The following is a 25,939-nucleotide window of genomic DNA, read 5'->3' as shown; positions in this document are numbered from 1 at the left end:
ACTGTTGAATATAAGTTATGGTAGAAAGAATAGAAAATCTGATTGATCTCCTGAGGAGATTGTGTATAATTTCCGGACGGCCCCTGGATTGTTGGTATCAGAGATTTTTCTTTATTGCGTTGGAGCTGATTAGCCAAAAATTTTCCTGATTTGTTGCTGTGTTCAAAATTATTATATCTTAGTTGTTGTATGATAAATTCAGTTTTCTTTGATAGAATATTGTCCAGTTGCAATTTTGTACACTGTAATTGGGTCCATACTTGATCACTTGGATTGTTTGCATATTCCTGTGTTAGTTGTTTAATTTTTTCCTCAATGTTTTTTTCTGCTTGCAATTCCTTTTTCTTCTTGTAGGAGGAGTATGATATAATTTTTCCTCTGATTACTGCCTTCCCAGTTTCCCATATTAAAGATGGAGATAAAGTTGGAGAGTCATTGTCTTCAAGAAAGTTTGCCCACTCCCGTCTCACCATTTTGTCAAAGTCTGGGTCTTTGAGTAAAGAGATATTAAAGCGCCATGTTGGGGGCCGTTTATGGATGGTTTCTATTTGCAGATTGAATGATATTGGTGCATGGTCGCTGATAATGATCGGGTGTATTTTTGTGGTAATTTTTTGTGTGATGGAGTTATTTAAGAGAAAAAAGTCAATTCTTGAAAATGAGCGATGCACAGGAGAGAAGAAAGTATATTCCCTCTTCGATGGGTATTTGAGTCTCCAGCCATCGCCAAGCCCAAAATCATCCATGTATTCCTGTATTACCTTAGCCGATTGTGATTGCTTTGTGTGTACTGAGTTGCTAGATCGGTCTAATGAAGCATTTAGGACTGTGTTAAAGTCTCCTCCAATTATAGTTGTCGAGCTGTCTGATAGGTTAGATAGTAAAGAGAAGATTGTGTGAAAGAAGGCTGGATCATCATTATTAGGGGCATACAGATTAACGATTGTATATAATTTGTTAAAGATTGTTGCCTGAACAATGATGTAGCGGCCTTCTGGGTCTGTTACCGTGCTGTTTAAAGTAAATGGTAGTCTCTTGTGGACCATGATAGAGACACCTCTTTGTCTGTTGTTATAGCAGGATGAAAAAATTTGATTAAAATTTGGATCTTTAAGAGATTTTTCTTCTGACTTTAGCAAGTGGGTTTCTTGTAGGAGAAAAATATCTGTTTTCAATCTTGTGACAAAGTCCATCACTTTAATTTTTTTCGCCTGTGAGCGGATGCCATGTACATTCCAGGAAACCAAGTTTAGGTGTGACATTGACAAAGTGGGGGTTTTATCATACTGTGTGTGGGTATGGAGAATGATCTGTGTGTGTTTCTATGTGAGTTTCTATCTGCGTGGATTTTGCATGAGTATATGTAATTGTTAAGTGTATGTATTACAGTCAACTGATGTGTCATGGTGAAGCATCGCAGGGTTATGGAGCAGAGCATTAGAATATATACAAGCATGTTCAACAACCAGAAGCACCTGTGCCTTGAGGTATTTACAAACCTGAAAAAACAAAGGGGTTACATGGAGTGTATTTGTGTGTGAGGTTAGGGAGGGGGAGTGAGTGAGAGGGATAGGGGGAGGGAGGGGGGGAGGACATGATGGAGGGAAAAAAATAGAGAAGTAAAGGGAGAATGCTGGGTGGGGTATGTGAAGTGTACATTCACACCCTGTGAGATTTTTTTTTTTTTTCCTTTTTTTCCTTTTCAATAAGTCAGTGTTGTGTTCATTATATATACATATATATATATATATATATATATATATATATATATATATACACATATACATACATACACATACATACATACATACATACACATACATACATACATATATACATACACATACATACATACATATATATATATATATATATATATATATATATATATATACAGTACAGGCCAAAAGTTTGGACACACCTTCTCATTCAATGCGTTTTCTTTATTTTCATGACTATTTACATTGTAGATTCTCACTGAAGGCATCAAAACTATGAATGAACACATGTGGAGTTATGTACTTAACAAAAAAAGGTGAAATAACTGAAAACATGTTTTATATTCTAGTTTCTTCAAAATAGCCACCCTTTGCTCTGATTACTGCTTTGCACACTCTTGGCATTCTCTCCATGAGCTTCAAGAGGTAGTCACCTGAAATGGTTTCCACTTCACAGGTGTGCCTTATCAGGGTTAATTAGTGGAATTTCTTGCTTTATCAATGGGGTTGGGTTATCAGTTGTGTTGTGCAGAAGTCAGGTTAATACACAGCCGACAGCCCTATTGGACAACTGTTAAAATTCATATTATGGCAAGAACCAATCAGCTAACTAAAGAAAAACGAGTGGCCATCATTACTTTAAGAAATGAAGGTCAGTCAGTCCGGAAAATTGCAAAAACTTTAAATGTGTCCCCAAGTGGAGTCGCAAAAACCATCAAGCGCTAGCGGAAAGGAAGACCAAGAGTCACCTCTGCTTCTGAGGATAAGTTCATCCGAGTCACCAGCCTCAGAAATCGCAAGTTAACAGCAGCTCAGATCAGAGACCAGATGAATGCCACACAGAGTTCTAGCAGCAGACCCATCTCTAGAACAACTGTTAAGAGGAGACTGCGCCAATCAGGCCTTCATGGTCAAATAGCTGCTAGGAAACCACTGCTAAGGAGAGGCAACAAGCAGAAGAGATTTGTTTGGGCCAAGAAACACAAGGAATGGACATTAGACCAGTGGAAATCTGTGCTTTGGTCTGATGAGTCCAAATTTGAGATCTTTGGTTCCAACCGCCATGTCTTTGTGAGACGCAGAAAAGGTGAACGGATGGATTCCACATGCCTGGTTCCCACTGTGAAGCATGGAGAAGGAGGTGTGATGGTGTGGGGGTGTTTTGCTGGTGACACTGTTGGAGATTTATTCAAAATTGAAGGCACACTGAACCAGCATGGCTACCACAGCATCCTGCAGCGACATGCCATCCCATCCGGTTTGCGTTTAGTTGGACGATCATTTATTTTTCAACAGGACAATGACCCCAAACACACCTCCAGGCTGTGTAAGGGCTATTTGACCAAGAAGGAGAGTGATGGAGTGCTGCGGCAGATGACCTGGCCTCCACAGTCACCGGACCTGAACCCAATCGAGATGGTTTGGGGTGAGCTGGACCGCAGAGTGAAGGCAAAGGGGCCAACAAGTGCTAAACACCTCTGGGAACTCCTTCAAGACTGTTGGAAAACCATTTCAGGTGACTACCTCTTGAAGCTCATGGAGGGAATGCCAAGAGTGTGCAAAGCAGTAATCAGAGCAAAGGTGGCTATTTTGAAGAAACTAGAATATAAAACATGTTTTCAGTTATTTCACCTTTTTTTGTTAAGTACATAACTCCACATGTGTTCATTCATAGTTTTGATGCCTTCAGTGAGAATCTACAATGTAAATAGTCATGAAAATAAAGAAAACGCATTGAATGAGAAGGTGTGTCCAAACTTTTGGCCTGTACTGTATATACATACACACATACATATATATACACATACATACATATACATATACATATATATACATATATATATATATATATATATATACATATATACATACATATATACCAGGGCCGCATGATTAATTGCATTGCAATCGCAGGAATTAGGTTATTAAAGGTATCTGTTGCAGGAGAAATGTGTCAGAGTACCATTTTGAATGAAATATACATATATATATTTATTTATTTATTTCAAGAATAGTGCAGCCCCAATATATATATACATGTATACACGCATCTTTTTTTTAAATTTATTTATTTTTTTTTTTTAAAATTCCTTTTATGATACAATTAAGCTATGGTTCTACTTTGTTTTGTGGTTTTAGGGGCACTTATCTCACTTAGAAGAGCCATGGGGTGGTGGTAGAGTGGCGGAACAGCTGCCCATCTATGTATAATTTGTCGACCACAAGAGAGGTCCTATTTCCCTTCTGCCTGTGCTCTTTTAAAATGGGATATAACACTTTACACCTCTCGTTGATTTCCCTGGGGAACTGATCGTTCATACCGAACGAAGTGCCTTTTAGCTCTCGTCCTTTACTCTTAACAAGCATTTTCTGCTGATAATGTTCGAATTTGGCGATGATCGGACGAGGACGCTGGCCTCCTCGGGGTCCGAGCCTGTGGACGCGGTGAAAGGTGATGTTGTTGACAGTCTCCGTCGGGATCTTGAGGGCCGTCACCATGAACTTTTTTACCTGGACTTCTGGGTTGTCTGGTGTGCTCTCCGGGATGCCAGAAATGATTAAATTGTCTCTCATACTTCTGAACTGCACGTCGAGGACAGTTTCCGTAAGGAGTTTATTTTCCTTTTTGAGAAGATTTACATCTGACGTGACCGCCGCTAAGGTGGAGCGGAGTTCAGCGTTGTTTTGCTGTAGGTCGCTAATCTGCTGGTAAGTGAACTCCAAGCTTACCTTCAGGTCTTTTATCTCCTGGTGAAGCATACCGAGCACTTCTAGCTTCTTGTTGATGGATTCCAAGACGCTAAATTCGGAGGATAACAAGTCTTGTGTATCGGTGGCTGAGTCGGTCTTCTTCCTCTTATTGGGGTTGTCGGCAGGACCCTCCATGACGCACTCGTAGTAGTATTGATCGATAAACTCTTCTAGGTCCTCCACTCTGGCTGATGGTGCAGGCTGGAGTTGTCACCCGTTAGGTAATTATATTTGTTTGGCTAGTTTGTTGATATCTAATCTAGCAGCTAGGCGCCGCCATGTTGAATCTCAAAATCCCACAGTGGTCTCGCGGTCTCACGCTGCCATCTGGTCTCACCTACGACCCATCATTCTCCATAGAGAGAGAGATATTAATGGTATAGTGGGGGTCTGGGGGTCCTCTCCCAGAAAAATTTGGATGTGGTAGATGTGATTTCCTGCATTCTGGTGGGTTTAGGGGTAGCATTCTGGAGATGGGCAATACCTACATACATTCAAAGCCACCCTGACTTGCAGGGCCTTCACAAATGAACCTGCATTCAGCTCAGAGTGACTACACTAATGAAAACCAGAAACTAGGACTTGCCTATGTGGCATATAGCCTATTACTTTATAGACACAAAACCCATTTTGGATTTAAAGCAAAATTCATGGTTGAAATGGCTGAATATATTTTGATTAAGATCTAACTAAAATGTTATTTTAGTTTTAGTAGTCTAAAGAGCATTTCATGATATATTTCTAAACTATGGAAATCTGAGAGAGCCTAGACCTAGGCCATTTCATTTCATTTTTTACATTTACAAAGCTATCCAAATGCCTTTTGACATAGCTGTGGAAATTAATCGCAAAGTCACCTTTATGCTATAGATATTTTTTCTCAGCCAGTTATAATCTCTCCTCATCTGCGAAGACCCTGCATGATCATCCTTGCTGGCCTCTGGTCCACTGTCTCCTCCCTGACCCTGTTCTTTCTATTGTGGCAATAAAGATTTAAAAAAATGTGCAAAGCAATAGTGAGCACAAGTTCTTATTAAGGAGGAGTGGGTTTTTTTTCCTAGCATGAAACTAGCTAGCAAGGGATTCAATATAGGTAACAATAACATTAGTATTCTTGTTAACTAACTTAACTTGATATATTGGCATCTATTAATTAGTCATCATTAGCAAACATTATCTACATGCAACAGCATTACTCAACTTACACGGTTTGTTTGGACGAAACTGTACAAGGTTTTTTGCTTCTTGCTGGCTGGTTTGCTGAACATAGTTAACACACAGCAGCACTGCCCAGCAGCACACGTCTCGTCTGTGCAACTGATTCAGATTACAACACGACAGCATAGTCGGCTGACTGTGAGACTAGAGCTGCCCAATCAAAGTGCAAATATGGATTGCACACCAATCAGAGAGTGGTTTTCCACAGAAACATTTGGCTGCACTCCATTTCACTCAACCGGTACGCCGGTCAGGCGGAGTCTGCCCCTCTCCTCTCCCCTCTCTGAAATCTGGCTGCAAACTTCAACTCCGCCCACCCGGCGCGCCAGCTGTTTGAAATTAATTTAAAATACTCAGCTGCCAGCCTTTTTTCCAGCGTTCGTCGCTGGCGTGAGAATTGGTTGGGCAGAGTGAGACTGTGAGATGGAAGGTGAATGCATCTCCCAATTTCTAACCTTTTATAGCAGGAGCTATAACCAACAGGGATCCTGTTTTTTGTTTCAGGTTAAAGACGACATGGTGAGGTCCCCACTGTACAGAGGAGCATCTGTTGCTCTTGGACAAACCTGCTGAAGCTGTGGGATTGACGCAAGAGGGTCTGCAAACACTCCTGCAATTTTTGATTCTTATTCTACCACAAGACTGCCACTTGCCAGCCCCTAAATATCTACTTTAAAAAAAAATTAAAACAGGGAAATATGTTATTAAAGTATATTGCCCCAACTCCGTTTGCTTTTGGAAAATAATGCATGCAAGACTTGCCATCAGGTTTTTAACAAAAATGAGCTAATGAAAAATCGTAACTTCTTCTTTACCTTACCCCTCATTGGCCAACTGAAACATTTCCTAGTGATTTTAAATCTTGAGTTACTGAACTAGAAAGACAAGACCTTCAAACTGAGATGCAATTTCAGACATTATGGATTGGACATCTTATGGCAGATGTGCAACCCCACCCTCAAAAAATGCTCTTTTAGCTTCGCTTTTAACGTTGATGGTGTACCTGTCTTCAAATCCTACTTTTTTTTCCATCTTGCCCTTGCTATGTTGAGGAAGACAAACATGTTTTTAACGGGACTGTGGTTTGGTGTAAAAAAAGACATTCATCTCTTGTTAAACCATTTATCAATGAAATGAAAACTCTTGGTTCAGCAGGTTTTCAGTGGTGTTAAAAGTGTAGTGTGGGCAGCATCACAAAATGTAAAGCCATTTACTGGGAATTTTGGCTGCAAATGGTGTTTACATCCAGGGTATAGAGTGGAGAAGTGTATCCTTATCAAGAAGAAGTGACAGAACGCTGTCATAGAGATATGATTGAATAAAGAAGAAATGGAGTAGCTGGTGAAACATTTGGGATGAAAGGGCCCACACCTTTGCTGACTCTGCTTTTTTTTTTTTTTAACATATCTCTGTAATGTTGACTCTATGCATTGCATTGATTTAGGGGTGATGAGACAACTGTCTACCCTGTGGTTTGACAGTTCTTCCCATAGAGAGCCTTGGTATATAGGAACTAGAATCAATTAGATAGCTTGGAAAATTAAACATTTTTAAAGCTCCATCTAACACCACAAGATTGGCTAGAGCTATGATAACTAGAACCTACTGGAAACCTTCAGAATAGCGAACTTTACTCTTGTTTTATGCTTCCATTGTTTTGAAATGCATTCTTCCAGGTGGATTCCTTAGGCATTTCCTCCTTTTGTGTCAAGCGGTTTATGTATTGCAAACAGCATCCATTACACAGATGGAGCATTTCTAAGCATCTCAACACCTGAATGAGTTTTTATGCAATTTTGAAACCCTGTATGAACCATCACATATGACATGTTGACATTATTCTTCATCTCAGTGACAATGTCAGAAAGTGGGGGCCCATATAGTGTCACAGTGCAAACAGTCTTGAAGGGTGCAATGGCTTTCTGTTGAAACCTCTAGCTCCTAGTTACCCCCTTATAGCCCCTAGTTATAGCCCCTAACTGAAAATTTTAGAAACACAAGCAGAAAATTTAGGGACACACCTTGAATCATCCTGCAACGCAATAATTCACATTTTTTGGCCATTTTAACTGTATCTTAAACTGTATGTAGTCGATTGTATATTAACATTGGACTGTTTTTTGTGTCTTGTGGTCCGTGGGATGTGAGGATTCTTAAAATAACATCTGTACAGATGTGATGCCTTGACTATATGACTGATCTTTCATAACAGCTGTTTAACTAACCTAATAGTCAGACACAGTTTACCCTATGTAGTTAAGGTGACAGGTCTGCTCAGCTGCTCTGCAGCAACAAACTGGTTTGATGCTGATGTACATGAGAATTTATGTTGAACCTCCAAATGGAGGTTGAACCATGAATACAGATTACAGGAAGCCTGTAAAGCATTTTAATAAATTAATCCATCATAATTAAAACAATTGGAGACTGAGAACAAACTGATATATGCGTCTTACACTCGTGTAAGAACACGACGAGTGTACGATCGTCGTTGTTTATTGAACATCCGTAGCGAAAAACGGTGCTACAAAGCACAGTACCCCTGGCTGATGTCCGCTCGCTAGATAGCAAGATGGACTACATCAGGCTGTGCAGAGCATCCCAAAGCAGCATGAGGGACTGCTGTGTCCTCATCTTCTCCGAAACCTGGCTCAGTCGGAACATCACGGACGCTGCTATAGGACTGGAGGGGCTGACGCTGCACAGAGCCGACAGAGATGCTATGCTAACCGGCAAGAACAGAGGTGGCGGTCTGGCGGTTTATACCAACAACTCGTGGTGCCTGGATACCGAGGTGGTCTCTATGGTCTGCACACCTGACATAGAGGCACTGATGGTGAGATGTCGTCCCTTCTACCTACCACAGGAAGTATCGGCAGTCATCGTCGTGGCTGTGTATGTACCACTGAGTGCTAACGGGAGAGAGGCTATGGAGGAGCTACACAACATCATCAGCATGCAGCAGACGGCTCATCCAGACGCCTTCTTCATTGCGGCAGGGGATTATAACCAGGCAAGTCTCAAATCTGTCCTGCCAAAATTTCACCAACATGTGAACTTTGCAACCAGGGGGAGCAACACATTAGATCTGGTATACACAAACATTAAGGGCTCATATAGTGCTGCCCCCCTCCCCCACGTTGGCAACTCTGATCATCTTGCTGTTCTGCTCACCCCCATGTATAGACCCAGGGTGAAACATGTGCAAGCTGAAATCAGGAATGTCAGGGTTTGGCCACAGGATGCCATCATCACACTGCAGGACTGTTTTGAGACGACGCAGTGGGACATCTTCAAAGAGGCTGCCACATATGACAGCGGACTTGACCTGGAGGACTACAATTTTGGAGGAATACAAAAAAAAAACCTGGGAGTTTTTCCTTATCCGCTGTGAGGGTCCAAAGGACAGAGGGATGTCGTATGCTGTAAAGCCCTGTGAGGCAAATTGTGATTTGTGATATTGGGCTTGATAAATAAAATTGATGGATTGACTGAATCAGTCATTGGTTACATTGAAAAATGTATAGCGGGTGTGACGGTGGTTAAAACCTTCAAATGTCGTAACAACGAAAAACCCTGGATGTGTGCTGAAGTGCGAGCGCTGCTGAGAGCCAGAAACACAGCATTTAAATCAGGAGATGCAGCAGCTTATAGCCTGGCCAGGAAGAACCTTTCACTAGGTATCAAGATTGCAAAGAGGCGGTTTGTACAGAGACTTCACAGCCACTTCACCAACACAGGGGACACCCGGCGGCTGTGGCAGAGCTTTAACTCTCTGACTGACTATAAGCCTGTCTCCCCACAGGCATCCAACACAGACCCCACCCTGCCTGATGTTCTCAATCACTTCTTCGCACGGTTTTAGGCAGGCAACATCACCCAGGCACAGAGACTCCCCCCTTCACCTTGTGGCCAGATCTTACAGCTGTCCACAGCTGGAGTGGAAGAGGCCCTCGCCAGCATCAACCCACGGAAAGCCGCAGGGCCCGATAATATCCCTGGGAGGGTCTTGAAGTACTGTGCTGAAGAACTGAAAGATGTCCCAACAAACATCTTTAACACCTCTCTCAGCCAGGCGGTGGTGCCAGCATGCCTCAAAAAAGCCACCATCATCCCCGTGCCAAAGAATCATAACCCAGCCAGCCTGAATGACTACCGCCCTGTGGCCCTCACACTAGTGTTGATGAAATATTTCGAGCAGCTCATCATGCAGCACATAAAATCCTGCCTCCCTGCCAACCTGGACCCCCTACAGTTTGTCTACAAGGCAAACTGTTCCACGGAGGATGCCATCACCTCCACACTCCACTCTATTCTGTCCCACCTGGAGGGCAGAAACACGCCAGAGTCCTCTTCATCGACTTCAGCTCCGCATTTAAAGGGAAATTTCGGTTTATTTCAACCTGTCTCCTATCGTCCTAAATTTGTTTCAAGTGACTAGTGACATAAAAATAATAGTTAGCATGTTAGCCGTTAGCCTAGATACAGCCAGGGCGCATTAGTAGCATCAGATCTGTTAAAACCTAAGTGAATGGGCATACCTTCAAGTGCAAAGTTAGTCCACTAAACAAGCTTTTTTTCCACAAAGACCGCCTCATATCGTTAGGATAAATGTCAGAGAACATATAGAAAACGACATGTAAACGTGTTGTCTTACCTTACTGGTGTGCTGCCATGTTTGTTTACCATCTAGCTCTGCTTTCCAAAGCATGGCCGAAATATCGCGAGAACAAACAGCGATCTCATAGCGTGCCTGAACAAGCAGCAACAGCTGGAAGGATACACTGACGAAGAGCTTCGTGAAATTGAAGAACGGAGGAGGAGGAGAGAGAGAGGCGCAACAGCTAGAGGACGAATGGCTGCTGCAAAGCTGCGTAGCTCTGGAGATTGGTGGTGTACCTGTGAGGAATGCCTCTGTTGCAAGGAATGGGACCGGTTGCAGCCTTATTTTCAAGGTCTGGATGTGACCGAGGACGAAACACCTCCACCTGGAGTAGTATCCAGCTGGGCTTTATCTAGAGCTGGCGAGATATATTTCAGCCGCGCTTTGGAAAGCAGAGCTAGAGGCATAAACAAACATGGCACCACACCGGTAAGGTAAGACAACACGTTTACATGTCGTTTTCTATATGTTCTCTGACATTTATCCTAACGATATGGGGCGGTCTTTGTGGAAAAAAGCTTGTTTAGTGGACTAACTTTGCACTTGAAGGTATGCCCGTTCACTTAGGTTTTAACAGGTCTGACGCTACTAATGTGCCCTGGCTGTATCTAGGCTAACGGCTAACATGCTAACTATTATTTTTATGTCACTAGTCACTTGAAACAAATTTAGGACGATAGGAGACAGGTTGAAATAAACCGAAATTTCCCTTTAATACCATCATCCCACAACAGCTCGTGGAGAAGCTGAGGTCACTGGACATGAACACTGGTACCTGCAACTGGGTCCTCAGCTTCCTGACACAGCAACAGCAGACAGTCAGGATGGGGAAAAGAACATCCAGCTCCATCACGGCGAACACAGGGTCCCCCCAGGGCTGTGTCTTGAGTCCCCTGTTGTTCAGCCTTCTCACACATGACTGCACTGCCTCCCATACTACAAACAAGATCATTAAGTATGCAGATGACACTACAGTGGTGGGACTCATCAAGGACGAGGATGAGGCTGCATACAGGATGGAGATGGAGCAGTTGACATAGTGGTGCAGGTCTCACAACCTCCTCCTTAACGTGAGCAAGACAAAAGAGATGGTGAAGGACAGAAAAACCAGCAGGCTGGACCATTGCCCTCTGATCATCAACGGTGCTGCAGTGGAAAGGGTCAGCAGTGTTAGGTTTCTGGGAGTCCATCTGGCAGGGGATCTATCCTTCACCACCAACACTGCTGCCATCGCCAAGAAAGCCCAGCAGCGACTTCACCCGCTCAGGAAACTCAGGAAGGCTGGTCTCCCTACCATCCACCTGACCACCTTCTACCGGGGCACCGTGGAGAGTATCCTGACGTACAACCTCACCTCCTGGTTTGGCAGCTGTACGGAGAACGAGAGGCGTCAGCTGAACAGGGTGGTGAAAATGGCCAGCAAGATTATAGGCGCCCCCCTTCCATCGCTGCTGGACACGTACAGAAAGCGCTGCATTTGCAGAGCAGCGGCAGTCGTCAAGGACACTCATCACCCTTCTCACAGCGTGTTTTCCCTGCTGCCATCTGGAAAAAGACTCAGGAGTATCCGCTGTAAGACCACCAGATTCCTAAACAGCTTTTTCCCCCAGGCTGTGAGAGCACTGAACACTGAAATGGATACTCACACACTGAACAAACTGTACACCTGAACTAACCCGCTGCTAAAAACTCTGACCGTTCTGCACACTTATTTCACTTTTGCACACCCATAGTTGCTGCTGCTGTTTTTATCTATTTATTTTTTATTATGTGTGATTTCTTATATTTATATCGTATGCCCTGTTTTTGCACTGCTTTTTAACATAGGAGTACACTATTTTGTTTCTTTTGTACTCAGGACTAAGAGATGACAAATAAAAAACCTTTGACCTTTGATAATATTATAATGATTGTAATGTATGTAAGTACTGCCCAATTTATTATAGTCCTGTCCTTACTTACAAACATTTCTGTTTTTGAACTGGTGTAGCCTTTTATATAGGCTAGAAATATATGAATGCATTTTTGTTCAGTCACAAAAAAGGCTATACATCAGTTTTATATTTTATTATCTGCAGGAACAGATGAGTAGGCAGTATTCATCAACTTATATGTCATGAATATGATAGCAGCAATAGTTGAATGTTTCCACGGCAACAAGTAAAACAGTCTTGAGGGCTGTTTATTTCTGCAGTCTCTGCCCTCAAACTTTACGTGATGACAGTAAATACAACTGAAGTTGTACATAGTGTGACGTGAGGGCTCAGTCTGCAAGTCCAGAGGGTGGAAATTACGATTTAGCCTCTGACTTGACCGCAGCTTGTTGTCACTGCCTTCTGCTGCAGCCACCTGCTCTTGTCCACTCTCCAGGCGAGGCGCAGTTCATCTAGAACGAGCCTACTTATGAGTGTAGATGATGTGATCTTCACGGTTAACTAATCACTCACTCCCGGACTTTCCTCCTACACTGGCAGACTCACTCCCTCAATTGACAACATGAAAAAAAAAATGGCTGCAAATTTGCGGGCCGCACACGAGCGAGTAGTTGAAAGATATACTCACGCTGACTCAAAAAATAATTGCAAAATGTGACCATGTGATCGCAGTCTGGGGCTCTGATACCCTGTCAGAGATCAGGCTATGTTTTACTACAAAGCAGTAGTTAACTCACAAATATTTCTGAGCATTGACTACAGAAGAGCACTTATAGTAAGAAGAATAACACTCTGGTTAGAATATCAAATGGCAGAGTTTGCCAGATAGCTTCTTTTGCCAATGTTAAGAGTCACACTGGCTGTGAACATGCACTATGTCTCATGAGAAAGTGTGTGTCAAAACCAGAATTGTTTCTTCAAGGCTACAATGGTGAATCTGGGTGCCAGATTAAGAATGTGATATTAATACCATTTGAATTTAGTGATTTGATTGCTCTGGATGCCTGCTAAATGTCAGAAAAGTGTGCAGTATAAACAAAAGATAATGCTTGTTTAATTTGCTTAATGCCAAATAATTTAGAATGAGATTAACATGTGAACTGGCCAGGGCACAAATTAAATGAACCACACTCATTATCAGTGATCCAAGCATGTTGTGGAGATGTTTCATTGTGTTGTTGAACCGTGCGCCATAGACTGAAATCTCTTGTGTCCATAGATTCTTTGGAAGATGCTGTGTCCAACAGAAATATCTTTTTTAAATTATTAAAGCAACACTTTTTTCCCCAATTTAGCTCCTCCAAGGCCAATTTTTATGAAATTTTGTGCACGTTGTAGGATGATTTCCAAGTCGATCCGTAGAATATCGATGTTTTTGCATCCACTCACTCAATACCATGTCTCCACCTGGTTTAAATGAAGAATTTGATTTAAAACTCGTTTTTAAATCAAACTTATCATTGCCTCTCTCTATATATAATTTTTACTATCTCCTCATTCATTCCACCATGTTGATTACTGTTCATTTTTAATTGTATCATTAGGCTATTTGATTGTTGTATGGCACACCTGGCTATCTGTGGGTCTACTGTCCTGAAATGTGTACAATATATATATTTTTGGGCAAGAGGCGGGGTACACCTGGGACAAGTTGCCAGACTATCACAGGGCTGACACATAGAGACAGAACCATTCACACTAAGATTCACACCTACAGCCAATTTAGAGTCACCAACTAACCTAACATGCATGTCTTTGGGCTGTGGGAGAAACCAAAGTACCCAGAGAAAACCCATGCTGACACAGGGAGAACATGCAAACTCTACACAGAGGGGCTCCCCCACCCTGGGTTCAAACCAGGAACCCTCTTGCTGTGAGGTGACAATGCTAACCACTGCACCACCATGCTGCCTACTTATTAACTTATTCTGTCAAAAACAGACTTTTGTAAGCCTACCACCTTTGTAGTGTATGTATTGCCTTTATACATATTCTGTATGTATTAATGTAATTTATCATTTATAAATACTGCTTAACCTGTGTTTGTTAGTACTCACATTACAGCACTTGTTGAAAATGTTATGGTGAAACTTTGAAAATGTGCAGTATTTGTGGCATGTTACAACATGTGGTAACATGTTTCCACAGGTGCTACACTTGTTACCACATATTACAGTGTCGCAGTTTTGTGCTAGTTATAGCAAATTAGTAATTAGTTACAGTTACTAGTTTAAAGTAATTGAATTATTTGACCAATTACTGCATACAAAGATAATTACTTGACATGAAAAGTAACCTTTGTGTTACTTTGAATATCTGCTTCAATCCTTTTATTAAGGCACACATAACCATATCATTTTACTGTTGCTGTGGCACAGTATGGCACAAGACAACTGACAAATTTTATCTATGATTGTAACCATGGTCACTCTGATGAAATGTAAGTAGGGGTAGACAACAAAACACAATGGCTATGTTTTGATAGGCCTATTTATTGTAGCATTGACAGACCTTTAAACCATGCAACACAAGTCAGTTTTTAATACTGTTTTGGCAGAATTAAACAAAATAATAACTTCTACTGAGGTCCAGTCGAAGGGGGAAATGACTCAAAGGTAAAGGTATTTTAATAACACAAAAGATACAGGGCTTTTGAGAAAACATTAGGTGTTGTAGCCCCAGAACACCCCCACCACCCCTTGTCACTCTGCCACTGGGTCCTGATTCTGTCATAGACATCCAAAGGTTTCATGCCCATTGATTTGTTGAAAATGTTGGCACAGAATGACATCTGTAATTAGTATTGTTTAACTGAACACCATCTTCAATGCATGCAAAACATTGGCAGGCCAAAATTGCTTAAATTGTCAGATTTAACAAAATCTCATGTAAGTATAACTTGTATATACTTTACATGAGTTAAAACAACCTTAAACACAGTTTTTGACATCAACCAAAAGTTATTTTTTCACACAGACATACATTTAGTCAGCCATTATCAACCCACAAGAAAGCCATGACTCACGGACTGGATTGCATTGGCCATTTGCTAAAAGACTTCCAAAGAAAGGGTAAAGGAATTTCAAAGTCCAACCTTTCACTGCTCACTCTAATGTACGGTGCTGTGCACAGGGATGTCCTTCTCAATAGATCTACAGTTTCATTAAGCCCTCTGTAGAGATCGGACTGCAAAATACTGATAAACTCCTTGGCATCGTTATTTACCCGCACCATACTTAAAGCATTATAAGCCTCTTGAATCCTCAGTTTGGTGAGGTCTTTATAATCAGCCACATATCTCTTGACCTCATTAGTATGTTGGTTTGAGGACTGCAGAACCTTTGCATAGATAGCATCAACTTGAGAGGCAATTTCAACATTTTCATCTTGAAGGTATGTGATGAAATTCTCTGCATTTTCAGTAATCACCTGGAGGAGGCCATTAAATGTTTTGTGAAGCCAACTGAACCCCCTGCTCACTGAATGTCTTAGCTGATCAAATGCAGATCTGACAGAAGACATCAGTTTATCCATGATCTTGTTTCCATTGACAACAACATCAGTTCCAGGTACAGTGAACGTTATTCCCCTAATGTATCTAGAAGTTTTCTTTGCAAGGCTGGCAAACCTTTGAACTGCCCTGTCAGTGGCTTTTGATACAGACTGACATGCTCGCTGGAACATCTCTAGGCTAGAGAGTTTTTCTTCAGATTCAGGTAATGTAAACTTTGTGTCACTCAAAAACTGTGTGACCGCACCAAGCAAGACATAAATCTTGTCTCCAATGTGTTTCAAGACTTGTCTTGCCTCGTGAGCCAACCTGTCTATAACATCCTGCACACTCATGGACATCAAGCCATCAGATGCTGTCCTGTACATGTCTTTTACTTGATCACTGACGTGTTTGATTGAATTCTGCAGTGTGTTAAAAGACAAAGGCACTTCATGATAGGCTCTCTCTATGACATTAGAAACTGTGTTTTTCAGCTTCATGCCACCACGGTTGAGATCAAAGCCAAAGTGGATGGTGTGATACTTGTTAATGAACTTGAGCACAGTATCAGTCATAACAGGAATCCTGTCCTTGGTACCCTCAATTACATCATGAAGAAAGTCCCAATTCCATGACATCTGTAAGACCAACTTCTTAGAGTTTCTCAGTGTGACTTTGGCAGTGAAAATATCAGTATCCCTTTCAGGAGTAGACTGAAGTTGAGGGAAGAAATTGAGAAAGATCATTATTAAAACATGGTCCTGTTGCACTATGTATAGCACCAATACATTTGTAGATATAAAAATGCTTTGCTGTTGACAACAATATGCAGCTTAAAGAATGTCTTACCAGGTAGCGACCAAACAGTTTTCCATACAACTGTGATGGAGACCTCTGCTGAAACTGCATTCCGAGGAAACCAGATGATGGACAAGACATAGATACCGTGATGCCGTCTTTGCGGTAAGCAAAGTGAAAGCTCACATCAGCAAATGTTTGACTGATAATGTCAACATTGATACTATGATGAGACTCCCTTTAAAAGAGAGAAACAGCTGTTAGTAGAGATATTTCCTAGAGCGAGAACTTTTGAGAACCATTCAAATATGCAAAAGGCAACCTTTGGGAAGGAAAAAGAGAAATAAAAAAAAGATACAATTTAATACACATATACAATTGTCTTTTTCTTGACTTCAAATCCGATTGCAATCCAATTTGGTATTGCAGGGCTACATGCAAATCAGGACTGACCCTTCTCAAGTCCAGCAGGTGGGAGTGGTAATGCGGTAATAGCTATCCTATCAATCCAAGTGCAAAGTAGTGGTATTTCGTGAAACTAGACAAACTCTACTGACATGGTTGGTACCTATGTATGACTTAATATGTCAGAAAGGTGGCTTTTAATAATGCTACAAATTTAGGTTAAATTCTGGCGAGGGAACAACTAGCATGGCATGTTTTATGGGTATCCACGAGCCTCCCCTGAACTTGAGAAAGCTTGTTTCCAATACATGTTTTGTTCCTCACAATTGATTTACTTCTTCAAATTCAAGCTGCACATTTGTTGTTTCAAGGAAAAGGACAACCAGCCTATCTGAAGAACAATGAATCCCCTAGCATGAATAGCTACGTAACAAATTTAAACACAATTACTGTGGAACTCAAAATGTTAACTTTAACATCAGATAATTAGTAATGTTATTGGAATTTGGAAATTGGAAATTTATTTATTTAAAACGGGACAATGCACAAATAAACATTAATCTTGTAGAAACAAGAAAAGATGTCTTGAGCCAGGTTATAGCAGCTTTGCTAATTTCCACCCGTAGTCCCATTAAATGTAAAGTAAATCACTATTTCTTAACTCTCATCTTAAAAGTTTTCTATCTCTAGCCTATATACTTCAACAGCATTTACAAAATGGTAAATTTCAGTTATGCCTTTTGGTTTTCAGTGGCTCCAGCCACCCCTAAGAAAGATTTCTTGGGTTGCCACCGAATATGTCTGTTTTGAAATTTAGATGTATGAAAGCCCATTTCCACCAGTAAGACAACAAAAAGATAAAAAGTTGGTAATGTTGTTCTAAAATGCTTATGCTTATGGTAAGTCAAAATTTTGACACATTGGGTGAAACAAAACATAAAAAGTCATGAGATAAGATTATGAGATAAGAAGTCAAAATTTTGACAAGCCATAAGCATTATTTCGTAGAATGACTAACTACATTTTGTTTTTTTCTTTCACTGGGTTTTCATAGAAATTTATTTAAGCAAATAATTTCAAATCTAATTAAAAAGAAGAAGCACAAAATATGCTGTATACTCTTACCTCAGGTTTTGTGCTGAAACATGTTGCCAGTTGACATTTACATCACTGTGAATCAAATTGCACTTCCCATTTACATTGATTAGTCCATTATCAAATTCAAGGGTTGAACTGGCTGAGGGGATACACATAATAAAAAGACAATAAATGATAAAATAATAAATAATAAAATATTGCATATATAATAATGTGTTAGATTTAGTAATTAACACACAAATGCCTTATCAAATAGAGTGTGTGCCTGTCTTACCAGAGAGGTCATATTCCAAGAATATCATGGTAGAAGTACAGATGGAATGTAGTGAAGTTAAAAAACTAGAGTCGTTTTTCTCCAGGTTGGCAGAAGTTGACACATTATAAATAGGAGAGGAAACCTTCATAGTTACACTGAGGGTTCCAAAAGCTGGAATAAATACACTTGAAGGGAGATGTAAGGCAAATTCAGGGATTTCAATCTTTTGCTCTGGGATGATGATGGTTGATAGTTCAAAATTTAAAATATGGTTTGTGATTTCATTTAGGCTGATAGTGTGCTTTCCAATGCTAAAGGATTCTGGTAGTGTTAAAGATGAGACTGTGATTTCATATTGTGGCATCTTAAATGAGAGGAATGATATTCTCCCCTCTAGATACGTCGTGTCAATATTGTAACTGGGTACTGACATTATTGGCAAGCCAGGCAGCATGATTTCAAAGGCTGCAGTGGTGATCACATTAGGGATGTTAAGGTTCTGAGGATCAATTGTAAAAGGTTCCAGGTGCAAGTTGGTAAATGGCACATCAAATGCTGGAACTGAGATTGCAGGGGGAAAGGTAAGATAATTAGGGACATCTGGGTTTTCAAATCGCAGGTCTATGTTCCTTATAGAGTGAGGAATGTCTTTTACCCAAGAAGGCACTGTAATGCTAATCTCAGGTATGCTAAAAGTTATGCTGTTTTCAAACAGTTTAAATGGTATTGTATACTTCTGGCCACCCACTGTCTTTGTGTAAACAATGCTGGAAGATATGTTAAGGAATTGTAAATTGTCTATATTTGTGACTTGACCACACTTCAGAACATCCCAGAGGGTCTTCTGATATACAGGAAGCTTAACTAACTTCACGAAAGCTAGGTGGCCTTCCACTGATCCAGTCAAGTCCATGCGTGCTTCAGAGTCATCATTGGACAGGAGTAAATCACAAGCATGCATGAGAGATGCCAGCTGTTCATTACTACTCCAGGTGAAAGATTGCTTCTCTGAGTTGATGGCAAGGTTGATGCTCTGAATGAGTCCAGCATGACCCAAACTACTTGGCTGACTTGCATCAATGTTTAATGTAGTCTTAAAGGTTGTTAAAGGAACAAAGTCTAGTTCTCCTTTAACAATGTACTTTCCATTTGTGTTGAAAGATGCAAAAGTGACATTGTTATTGCTGGTGTAATCAACTGTTGCAAACATCCGCCGCAAGGAGACCTCAAGAGCTAAGTTCTTATTCACATTAAACTGGAGGATGTTATTGTTTGAGTTTTGTTTTTTTATCCCCTGTTTGTCAATGTTTGAGTTTAAGGCAGTCCTGACAGTTGAACGCAGTCTGTTGGCATTAAGGCAGAAACTGGCCTCATTTTCTAGATCTCCAGCAAGGTTAAAACTGTCCATTATCAATATGTCTGACTTTCCTTGGGTAGAGGTCTCCAGTGACACACAGGAAGAAAGTACTTCCAGTGCCCAGTTCATATCAAGGTTTCCTTTGCCTACAGACTCAATCAGAGGAATGTTAAACATGTATTTTATTTTTTTCTTGAAAGCAGCATTTGGCTTGGTCTTGGTATTTCCTGTGAATTCCTGATTCAATTCTAGATTGAGAGAGGGTAGATTGATTTTTGCATTGTTGGCCACAGAGACTTCTGTGCTCTTTTCGGTGAGACTGACAGCACATTCATGGTTTGCCTCCACATTGTTATGCTCCAGGGAAACAGAGGTGGACAGTTTTATTCCTCTCTTCTTTGTCAAACTGGTGGTACCATCAATTTTTCCATTCAAAATTTCAAAGATAGATGTTGAGGAAGCACTGAACTGAGCAACAATGTCAGTCACATTGTAAAGGCCAGCATTAGTACTTAAGGAAATCACAGTAGATTTGAAGGAGAAATCACAAGTGATGTTTCCCATGGCTGGGATCAAAATGTTGTTTTGAATGGCTGGAAGTGTGAAAGTGGGCAGCTTTATTTCACTCAACATTTCTGGAACATAGATTACGGGTAATTCCAAAGACGGTAGCACAAGGGTATAGGATGGCACAGAGAAACCCAGTGCTGGAATCTTAAAGCTTGGTGTACTAACCTCCTTGGGAAAAAAGTAGCTAAAGGCTGGCATCTCAGCCCTGAAAGCAGAAACTTTAACATTGAATAATGGTATTTTGTATCCAGGGACAGCGAAGATCCTAGGGGGCAAACTAGAAGTGTCTATTTCGTGTTTGATGTACTGTGACTTTGCTTGGTTGTAAGAATCTTTTAGAAGTGCAACTACTATGTCTCTACTTTGTTCAAATTGTGCATTGATGATGTTGGCATTGTCATTTATTGCACTGTAAATTGGTTCAAGGTGTAATTCAAAGCCATGTGTATCAGGGTTCTTGTAGTAATGAAGGTTCAGGTTCATATCAAATGACTGTTGAGGAGTGGTAAGCAAGGTTTTGAATCCAGCATTTTTCCAAAGTGAGAGGCCTCTGATCTCAGGGGTTTTAATTTTAAGATAAGGCACAGCTATCTCTGGGATAGATAGAGGAACAGTCAAAAAGTCCAAATTAGCCTCTCCAGAAGCTGATGAATGGAGGAGGAAGTCCATTTCATTGTTTTCTGCAGTGAAATTGTGGTTATACTTGTACTGGTTGAATCTTGCCAAAGCAAACCAACAAGCATGCTGCTTCTCAGAATTTAGTGTAACACCATAATCATGCTGGAGATCCACCTTACCGGTAAGTTTCAGGGGAAAGAACATCTTTAAGTTTACTTTATTCTTAACATCAAGTACAGTCTCAAATGGATGGGTCATGAATTCCAGCGAGTTTGCAATGAATCCAGTCAGACTTTCAGTGAATTCAGCATTATGAGAGGCTGTCACTGCAACTTTCAAGTTCCCAATATCAGTCTCTCCATTTAAAACCATAACACTCTTCTTGACAAATGGAACTTCAGTTTCACATCTTGCTTCAACTGTGATGTGGTTTAAGATCACTGATTCAGCAGTTAATATTTGCTTTGTTTTCATAGCCTTACAGTCTGTTTGTCCTACAAAAGTTAACGTGGCAGTGCTAACATCAATGTTTAATTTTACATTGCTATTGTGTGTACCTTCATCAGAGTAGTCTTGAATGGACCACTTTCCATTACCAGAGGTTTCACCGGTCATAGTAATTCTGCCTAATTCCATGATGGCTGCTACATTCTGTTTTATTGATGCCTGACTAGAAGTTTCAATTGATAGGATGTCCAAGTTGTGGTTGTAGGTTGTGTCTATGGTTGCAGAGATTCCATTCTTCAATGTAAGAGTCATTTTGTTGACCAAGTCTGCTGTGTACATTTGGGTTGTGGCCTTGGTAGTAGTCTTAACAGCAGCCTCAGTAGATGAGCCGGTGAGTGTTAGGGATCCTTCGTGATCAATGGAGAAGGCCACATGCGTAGCTTTAATTGTTTCTGTGAAGAGCAACTTCTTCATTCTGGGAGTTTCCAACTGAGCAGTGGCTTCAAAGGTGTATTCGAGGGGCTTGATGGCTGATTTGGCACGAGAAGTAATAGTGGCAGTAAACTGTGGGTTTTTTGGTGTAGATGTTGAGTTGTCAATCTTTCCTATAGTTGCAAGAGTGTACTGTGGGGAGTTCACTCTAAATTCTCCATGGAGTTTACCGAAAGCTGGGATACAAATGTCACTGGGAACATCAGGTAATTTTATCTCTGGAATTGGAAGCATTGTGATTTCAAAACCCTTCTGATTTAATTTGGTAATGCTGAGGACTGGAAATTTGATTTCTGAGAGACTTATTTCTGTGAAGGTGAGATCTGGTACTTTAGGAAAATAGACAACTTTAAGATCACCAAAGAATACCTCAGGGTCAGGCATTTGAATCTCAAATTCTCTGATGTCATCTATGATTGCAACTATATCTGCTTTGATTTCATCAAAGTCTATGGTGAAAGCAGGAATTTTGTAGGAGTTGAGGACGGTGACCTCAGGGACTGAAATTTGAGCTGGGATTCTTATTTCCTGCAGTTTGTTCAGGTTGATTGTAAATGCTGGAATGACAAGGTTAGTGAAAGGTACAGTAAAAGTGGGAACTGCAATCTCAGCTCTTTCAAGTGCATCCAGAACTCCATCTATAGTTTGCTGCATCTGGGTAATGAACTCGTATTGGCTGGCCACTTCTCTGATCTTCTCAATCAGTTGGTTAAACTGTGTAGAAATGTAGGCAGTCACATTGCTGTAGGATTCACTTGCTCTTTCGAGGTAAATGTACATTTCATTTCTGATATCCATGTCAAGGATTCTTTGACGCATGTCCTCAAGGATGTCCTGCATTTTCATCTTGATGTCATTATAAAATGTATTGTCAATCACATTTTTCAGCTTCTTTAGAGCGTCAGCAACCTTTGTGTTTTTGAGTTCATCCAAATATGCAAAGATGGTACTTTGGATCTCTCTGAAAAATTTCCTAACTGCCTCAATTTTTTGCACAATCTCATACATTTTAATCTGCTCATTGATATAGTTTCCTACTTCAGCAAACTTCTTGTTGGTCTCATCAATGAATGCACTGTAGTCAAATTCCTTCATTGACTTAAGCATTGAAGAAATTTGTTTATTGAGGTCATTAATGCTTTTCGTAAACTCAGTTCCTCTTAGCTGTCCTTTCAGGCTGTGTAGAAGTTGCATAATTTTATCATACACAAATTCAAAGTCAAGAAATTTCAGAGCATCTACCATTGACTGCACAGTCTCTTCAATCTTGAATTCCTCAATGAGAATCACTACCTGATCCATTAATTCTTTGAATTTATCATCAAGACCATATTTTACAATTAGATCCCTAATGTAAGAATACATTGTATTGATTTTGTTGGGGATTTCATATTCATCAATCCAGCTGACAATAACATCATTTATAGATTCCATCACTTTCTCTATCTCCGAAGAGGGGGTTTTATATGATAGCTGCTCAACATACATGATCAAATCACTTGAGAGAAGGTAATCCTTTATATTTTGGAAAAACGTGTGGATGTCAAAGTTCTCAGTGGCATGTTTCATTTTGGACAGTTTGTCTTTGATTTTCCCCAAGATTCCATATTTAGAATCAAGTTCTCGCTGCCATGTGGCATTGCCCTCTGTGAGCTTCTGTAAGTCAATCTGTCCAATAATGTCCTCGATGGCATCAAGTGCTTTGACAAGTGACTGCTTGATCTGATACTTTTCATTTAATTCCCAAAGCTTATTTCCAAGTTGTGAAAGTATATTTGTTATCTTGTCAGCAAAGTGTCTGGTCTTAACATAGTCTTTGACTGTAAGGATGAGTTCACTAATTTTGGTGGCAATGTTCATTACAATATTTTCCATGTTCTTTCTCAAGTTGTTCATTGCGACCTCAAAGTCATCCATTGTTACAGCAAATTCATTGATCAAATAATCCAGTTTTGCTTTTACTTGATTCACTTTGTTCTCTATGCCTGTGACTCGCATGAAGTCACCCACTTGCATTGGTAGCTGATCCAACTTGGCTCTAAAGTCTGTGATTAGCTGATTAAAGTCTAAACTGTTGATGAACTGTTGAAGTGATTCTAAGGCTTGCACAAATGTATTCTTCAGCTGCTCAAAAGCAACAGGAAAGCTCTCAATGAATGGGATGTAAATGATATGACAGTCACTGTTCTTGTCATAAATGAGAAAACCAGCCATACTAAATTCTTGTATATCTGAAATCTTATCTTCGCTCATTTTGCTGAAAATGTCCGTTAACATTATTCCTGACAACTCAAATCCAATCTTCTCAGGATTATTGTAAGTACCAACGTCCTGGTTGTAAGCATGATTGTTTAGTTTAGATTTCACTTTCCAGGTGAGAGATTGGTCACTTGGGGTCAGGAGGCCATCAAATTTGTTGTCTAAATTGGTGGAAAAATCCCCATTCGGAAGCATATGTGTGATTGATACCCGACTGTCATGCGAGTATGCAACAGCTAGGGGCTCCGCTTTAATTAACAACTTGCTGTACAGCTGTCCAGTGTGCCTCCCATATATATTAATTTCACCATCACTGTTGACAAGCACATCGATCGTGAGGCTAAAAGGCAGTGCCATGGTGCGAATAGTACTTTCAAAAGATAGAGGTTCAGAATTTATCTGTGCCTCACAGTTTGACTTGGAGGAAAATCCAGCAAATTCAAGTTCACAGTTGTGACTTAGCTGGGCATCCATTACATTTCCAAACGTACTGTATTTCATTGTGCCAGCCATATCATCATACTTGAGTTCATAGATATGTTTAATGTTGTGTTCTTCTCCATAAGATCCCTTCATACTTCCACTAAGGTCAACCTTAACTGGCTCGAGCTTCATGTGGCCTTCATTGTTCAAAGTGACATCATAAAACTTGAGATAATTTGTCATATCAAATGACATTACAAATGGTTTCATATTAACCTTGGTGTCTTGCTTATAGTAAATATCTTCACAGATAACGTTGTTAGTCTTGGAGTGAAGGGCTAGGGTCCACAGAGTGAGGATCAGCGTGTGGCTATTTTCTGTATTCATCTGCTTCAATGTTCCAATGCTATAGCTAGTAAAGGTCAGAGCCCTTCGGTTTAGAACAATATCCATGTTGTTTCTTGTGGCTGTATCATATGCATTGGCCTTGACAATACCATTCAAAGAAGCTTCTGCAGCTGTGATTTTACCCTCAATGTTCAGTTCTCCTCTGCTCTCCTCAGCCATTGCTTTTGTCCTGGAGGACAGGGAGGCTCCATTGTTGTCTATAGCGCCATGGAAGATATTCTCTACTGTGATAGGGCTGCACTGAAAGCTGTTAGTTCCACTTGTAGTCAGACCATGTCTGTCAGCCATAACAGAAGCTTTGTGTAATCCACAACCTGTGTCAAAGGTGAGGGAACCATCAGAGTTTACCTTAAGCCCATCTGAATCCAGGGATCCTGTTATAAGTGAGTATGCCCTATGTATATCATCATCTGCCTGTGACTCAATTCTGAGGATGGCCATGTGACTGGACACACCAAGCTCAACCTTGTTACTAAGTGATTTGCCCATGGCAGTGGCAATAGCATTAAGCTTCAGAGTCAGTTGTGCATCTTTATATTTGAGCTCTGCTAAATGCTTGAGGGCATCATCCTGGGTATTGGTTTTGGAAACAATGTTCAACACAGAGTTTGTGTAGGTTCCATAGATCATGTTGTGAACTTTGATGAATGGTGAGTTAAAGTGTAGGGTGGACTCTCCTCTTCCTTCTCTATCTAGTGAATGCACATTGTAGTTGTGGGTGTAGGAGGCGTTGGTGTAGAATGAACCAATTTTAAGTGATCCATCCACAGCGCCATCTCCTGAGACTTCATCTGAATCTAGAGTTGAGGTTGACTGAGCAGAATAGTAGAGAAAGGCTTGTAGGCCTACTGAACTAGAGGCTTCAATCTTATAGTTAGCTCTTGCATTTAATTTATTAGTTACCCTTAATGTTTCTAAGACACTGATACTTGTGTCAATGAGGCTATGGCTGAAGGAACTATTCAGAAGATACTTGAGATTGTCGTCTTCTGTTCCTGACATCATTCCGATTCCTTAATACAGATAGACAG

General features: G+C 40.6%; 1 protein-coding gene across 6 annotated transcripts in view; it reads right to left on the bottom strand.

Moving 5' to 3' along the window:
* Positions 1 to 14,756: 14,756 nt before the first annotated feature.
* Positions 14,757 to 25,939, bottom strand: part of apoba (apolipoprotein Ba) — a 128,578-nt gene continuing 117,395 nt past the window's right edge. For 5 of the 6 annotated variants that reach the window (XM_078174838.1, XM_078174839.1, XM_078174840.1 and 2 more), the window contains 4 exons: positions 18,353 to 25,921; positions 18,106 to 18,217; positions 16,627 to 16,813; positions 14,757 to 16,490 (listed from right to left, as the gene is read on the bottom strand). In XM_078174838.1, the coding sequence (XP_078030964.1) occupies positions 15,306 to 16,490; positions 16,627 to 16,813; positions 18,106 to 18,217; positions 18,353 to 25,921 (9,053 nt within the window). In that variant the 3' untranslated portion in view covers positions 14,757 to 15,305. Of the gene's footprint in view, positions 16,491 to 16,626; positions 16,814 to 18,105; positions 18,218 to 18,352; positions 25,922 to 25,939 lie in introns of those variants that run through there. The other variant, XM_078174843.1, reaches the window with a different exon arrangement.

The sequence above is a fragment of the Epinephelus lanceolatus genome, chromosome 15 (genome assembly GCF_041903045.1).
Source record: "Epinephelus lanceolatus isolate andai-2023 chromosome 15, ASM4190304v1, whole genome shotgun sequence".
NCBI lineage: Eukaryota > Metazoa > Chordata > Actinopteri > Perciformes > Serranidae > Epinephelus > Epinephelus lanceolatus.
Note: the sequence above shows the minus strand (reverse complement) of the source record. Positions and strands in the feature narration are given on the sequence as shown.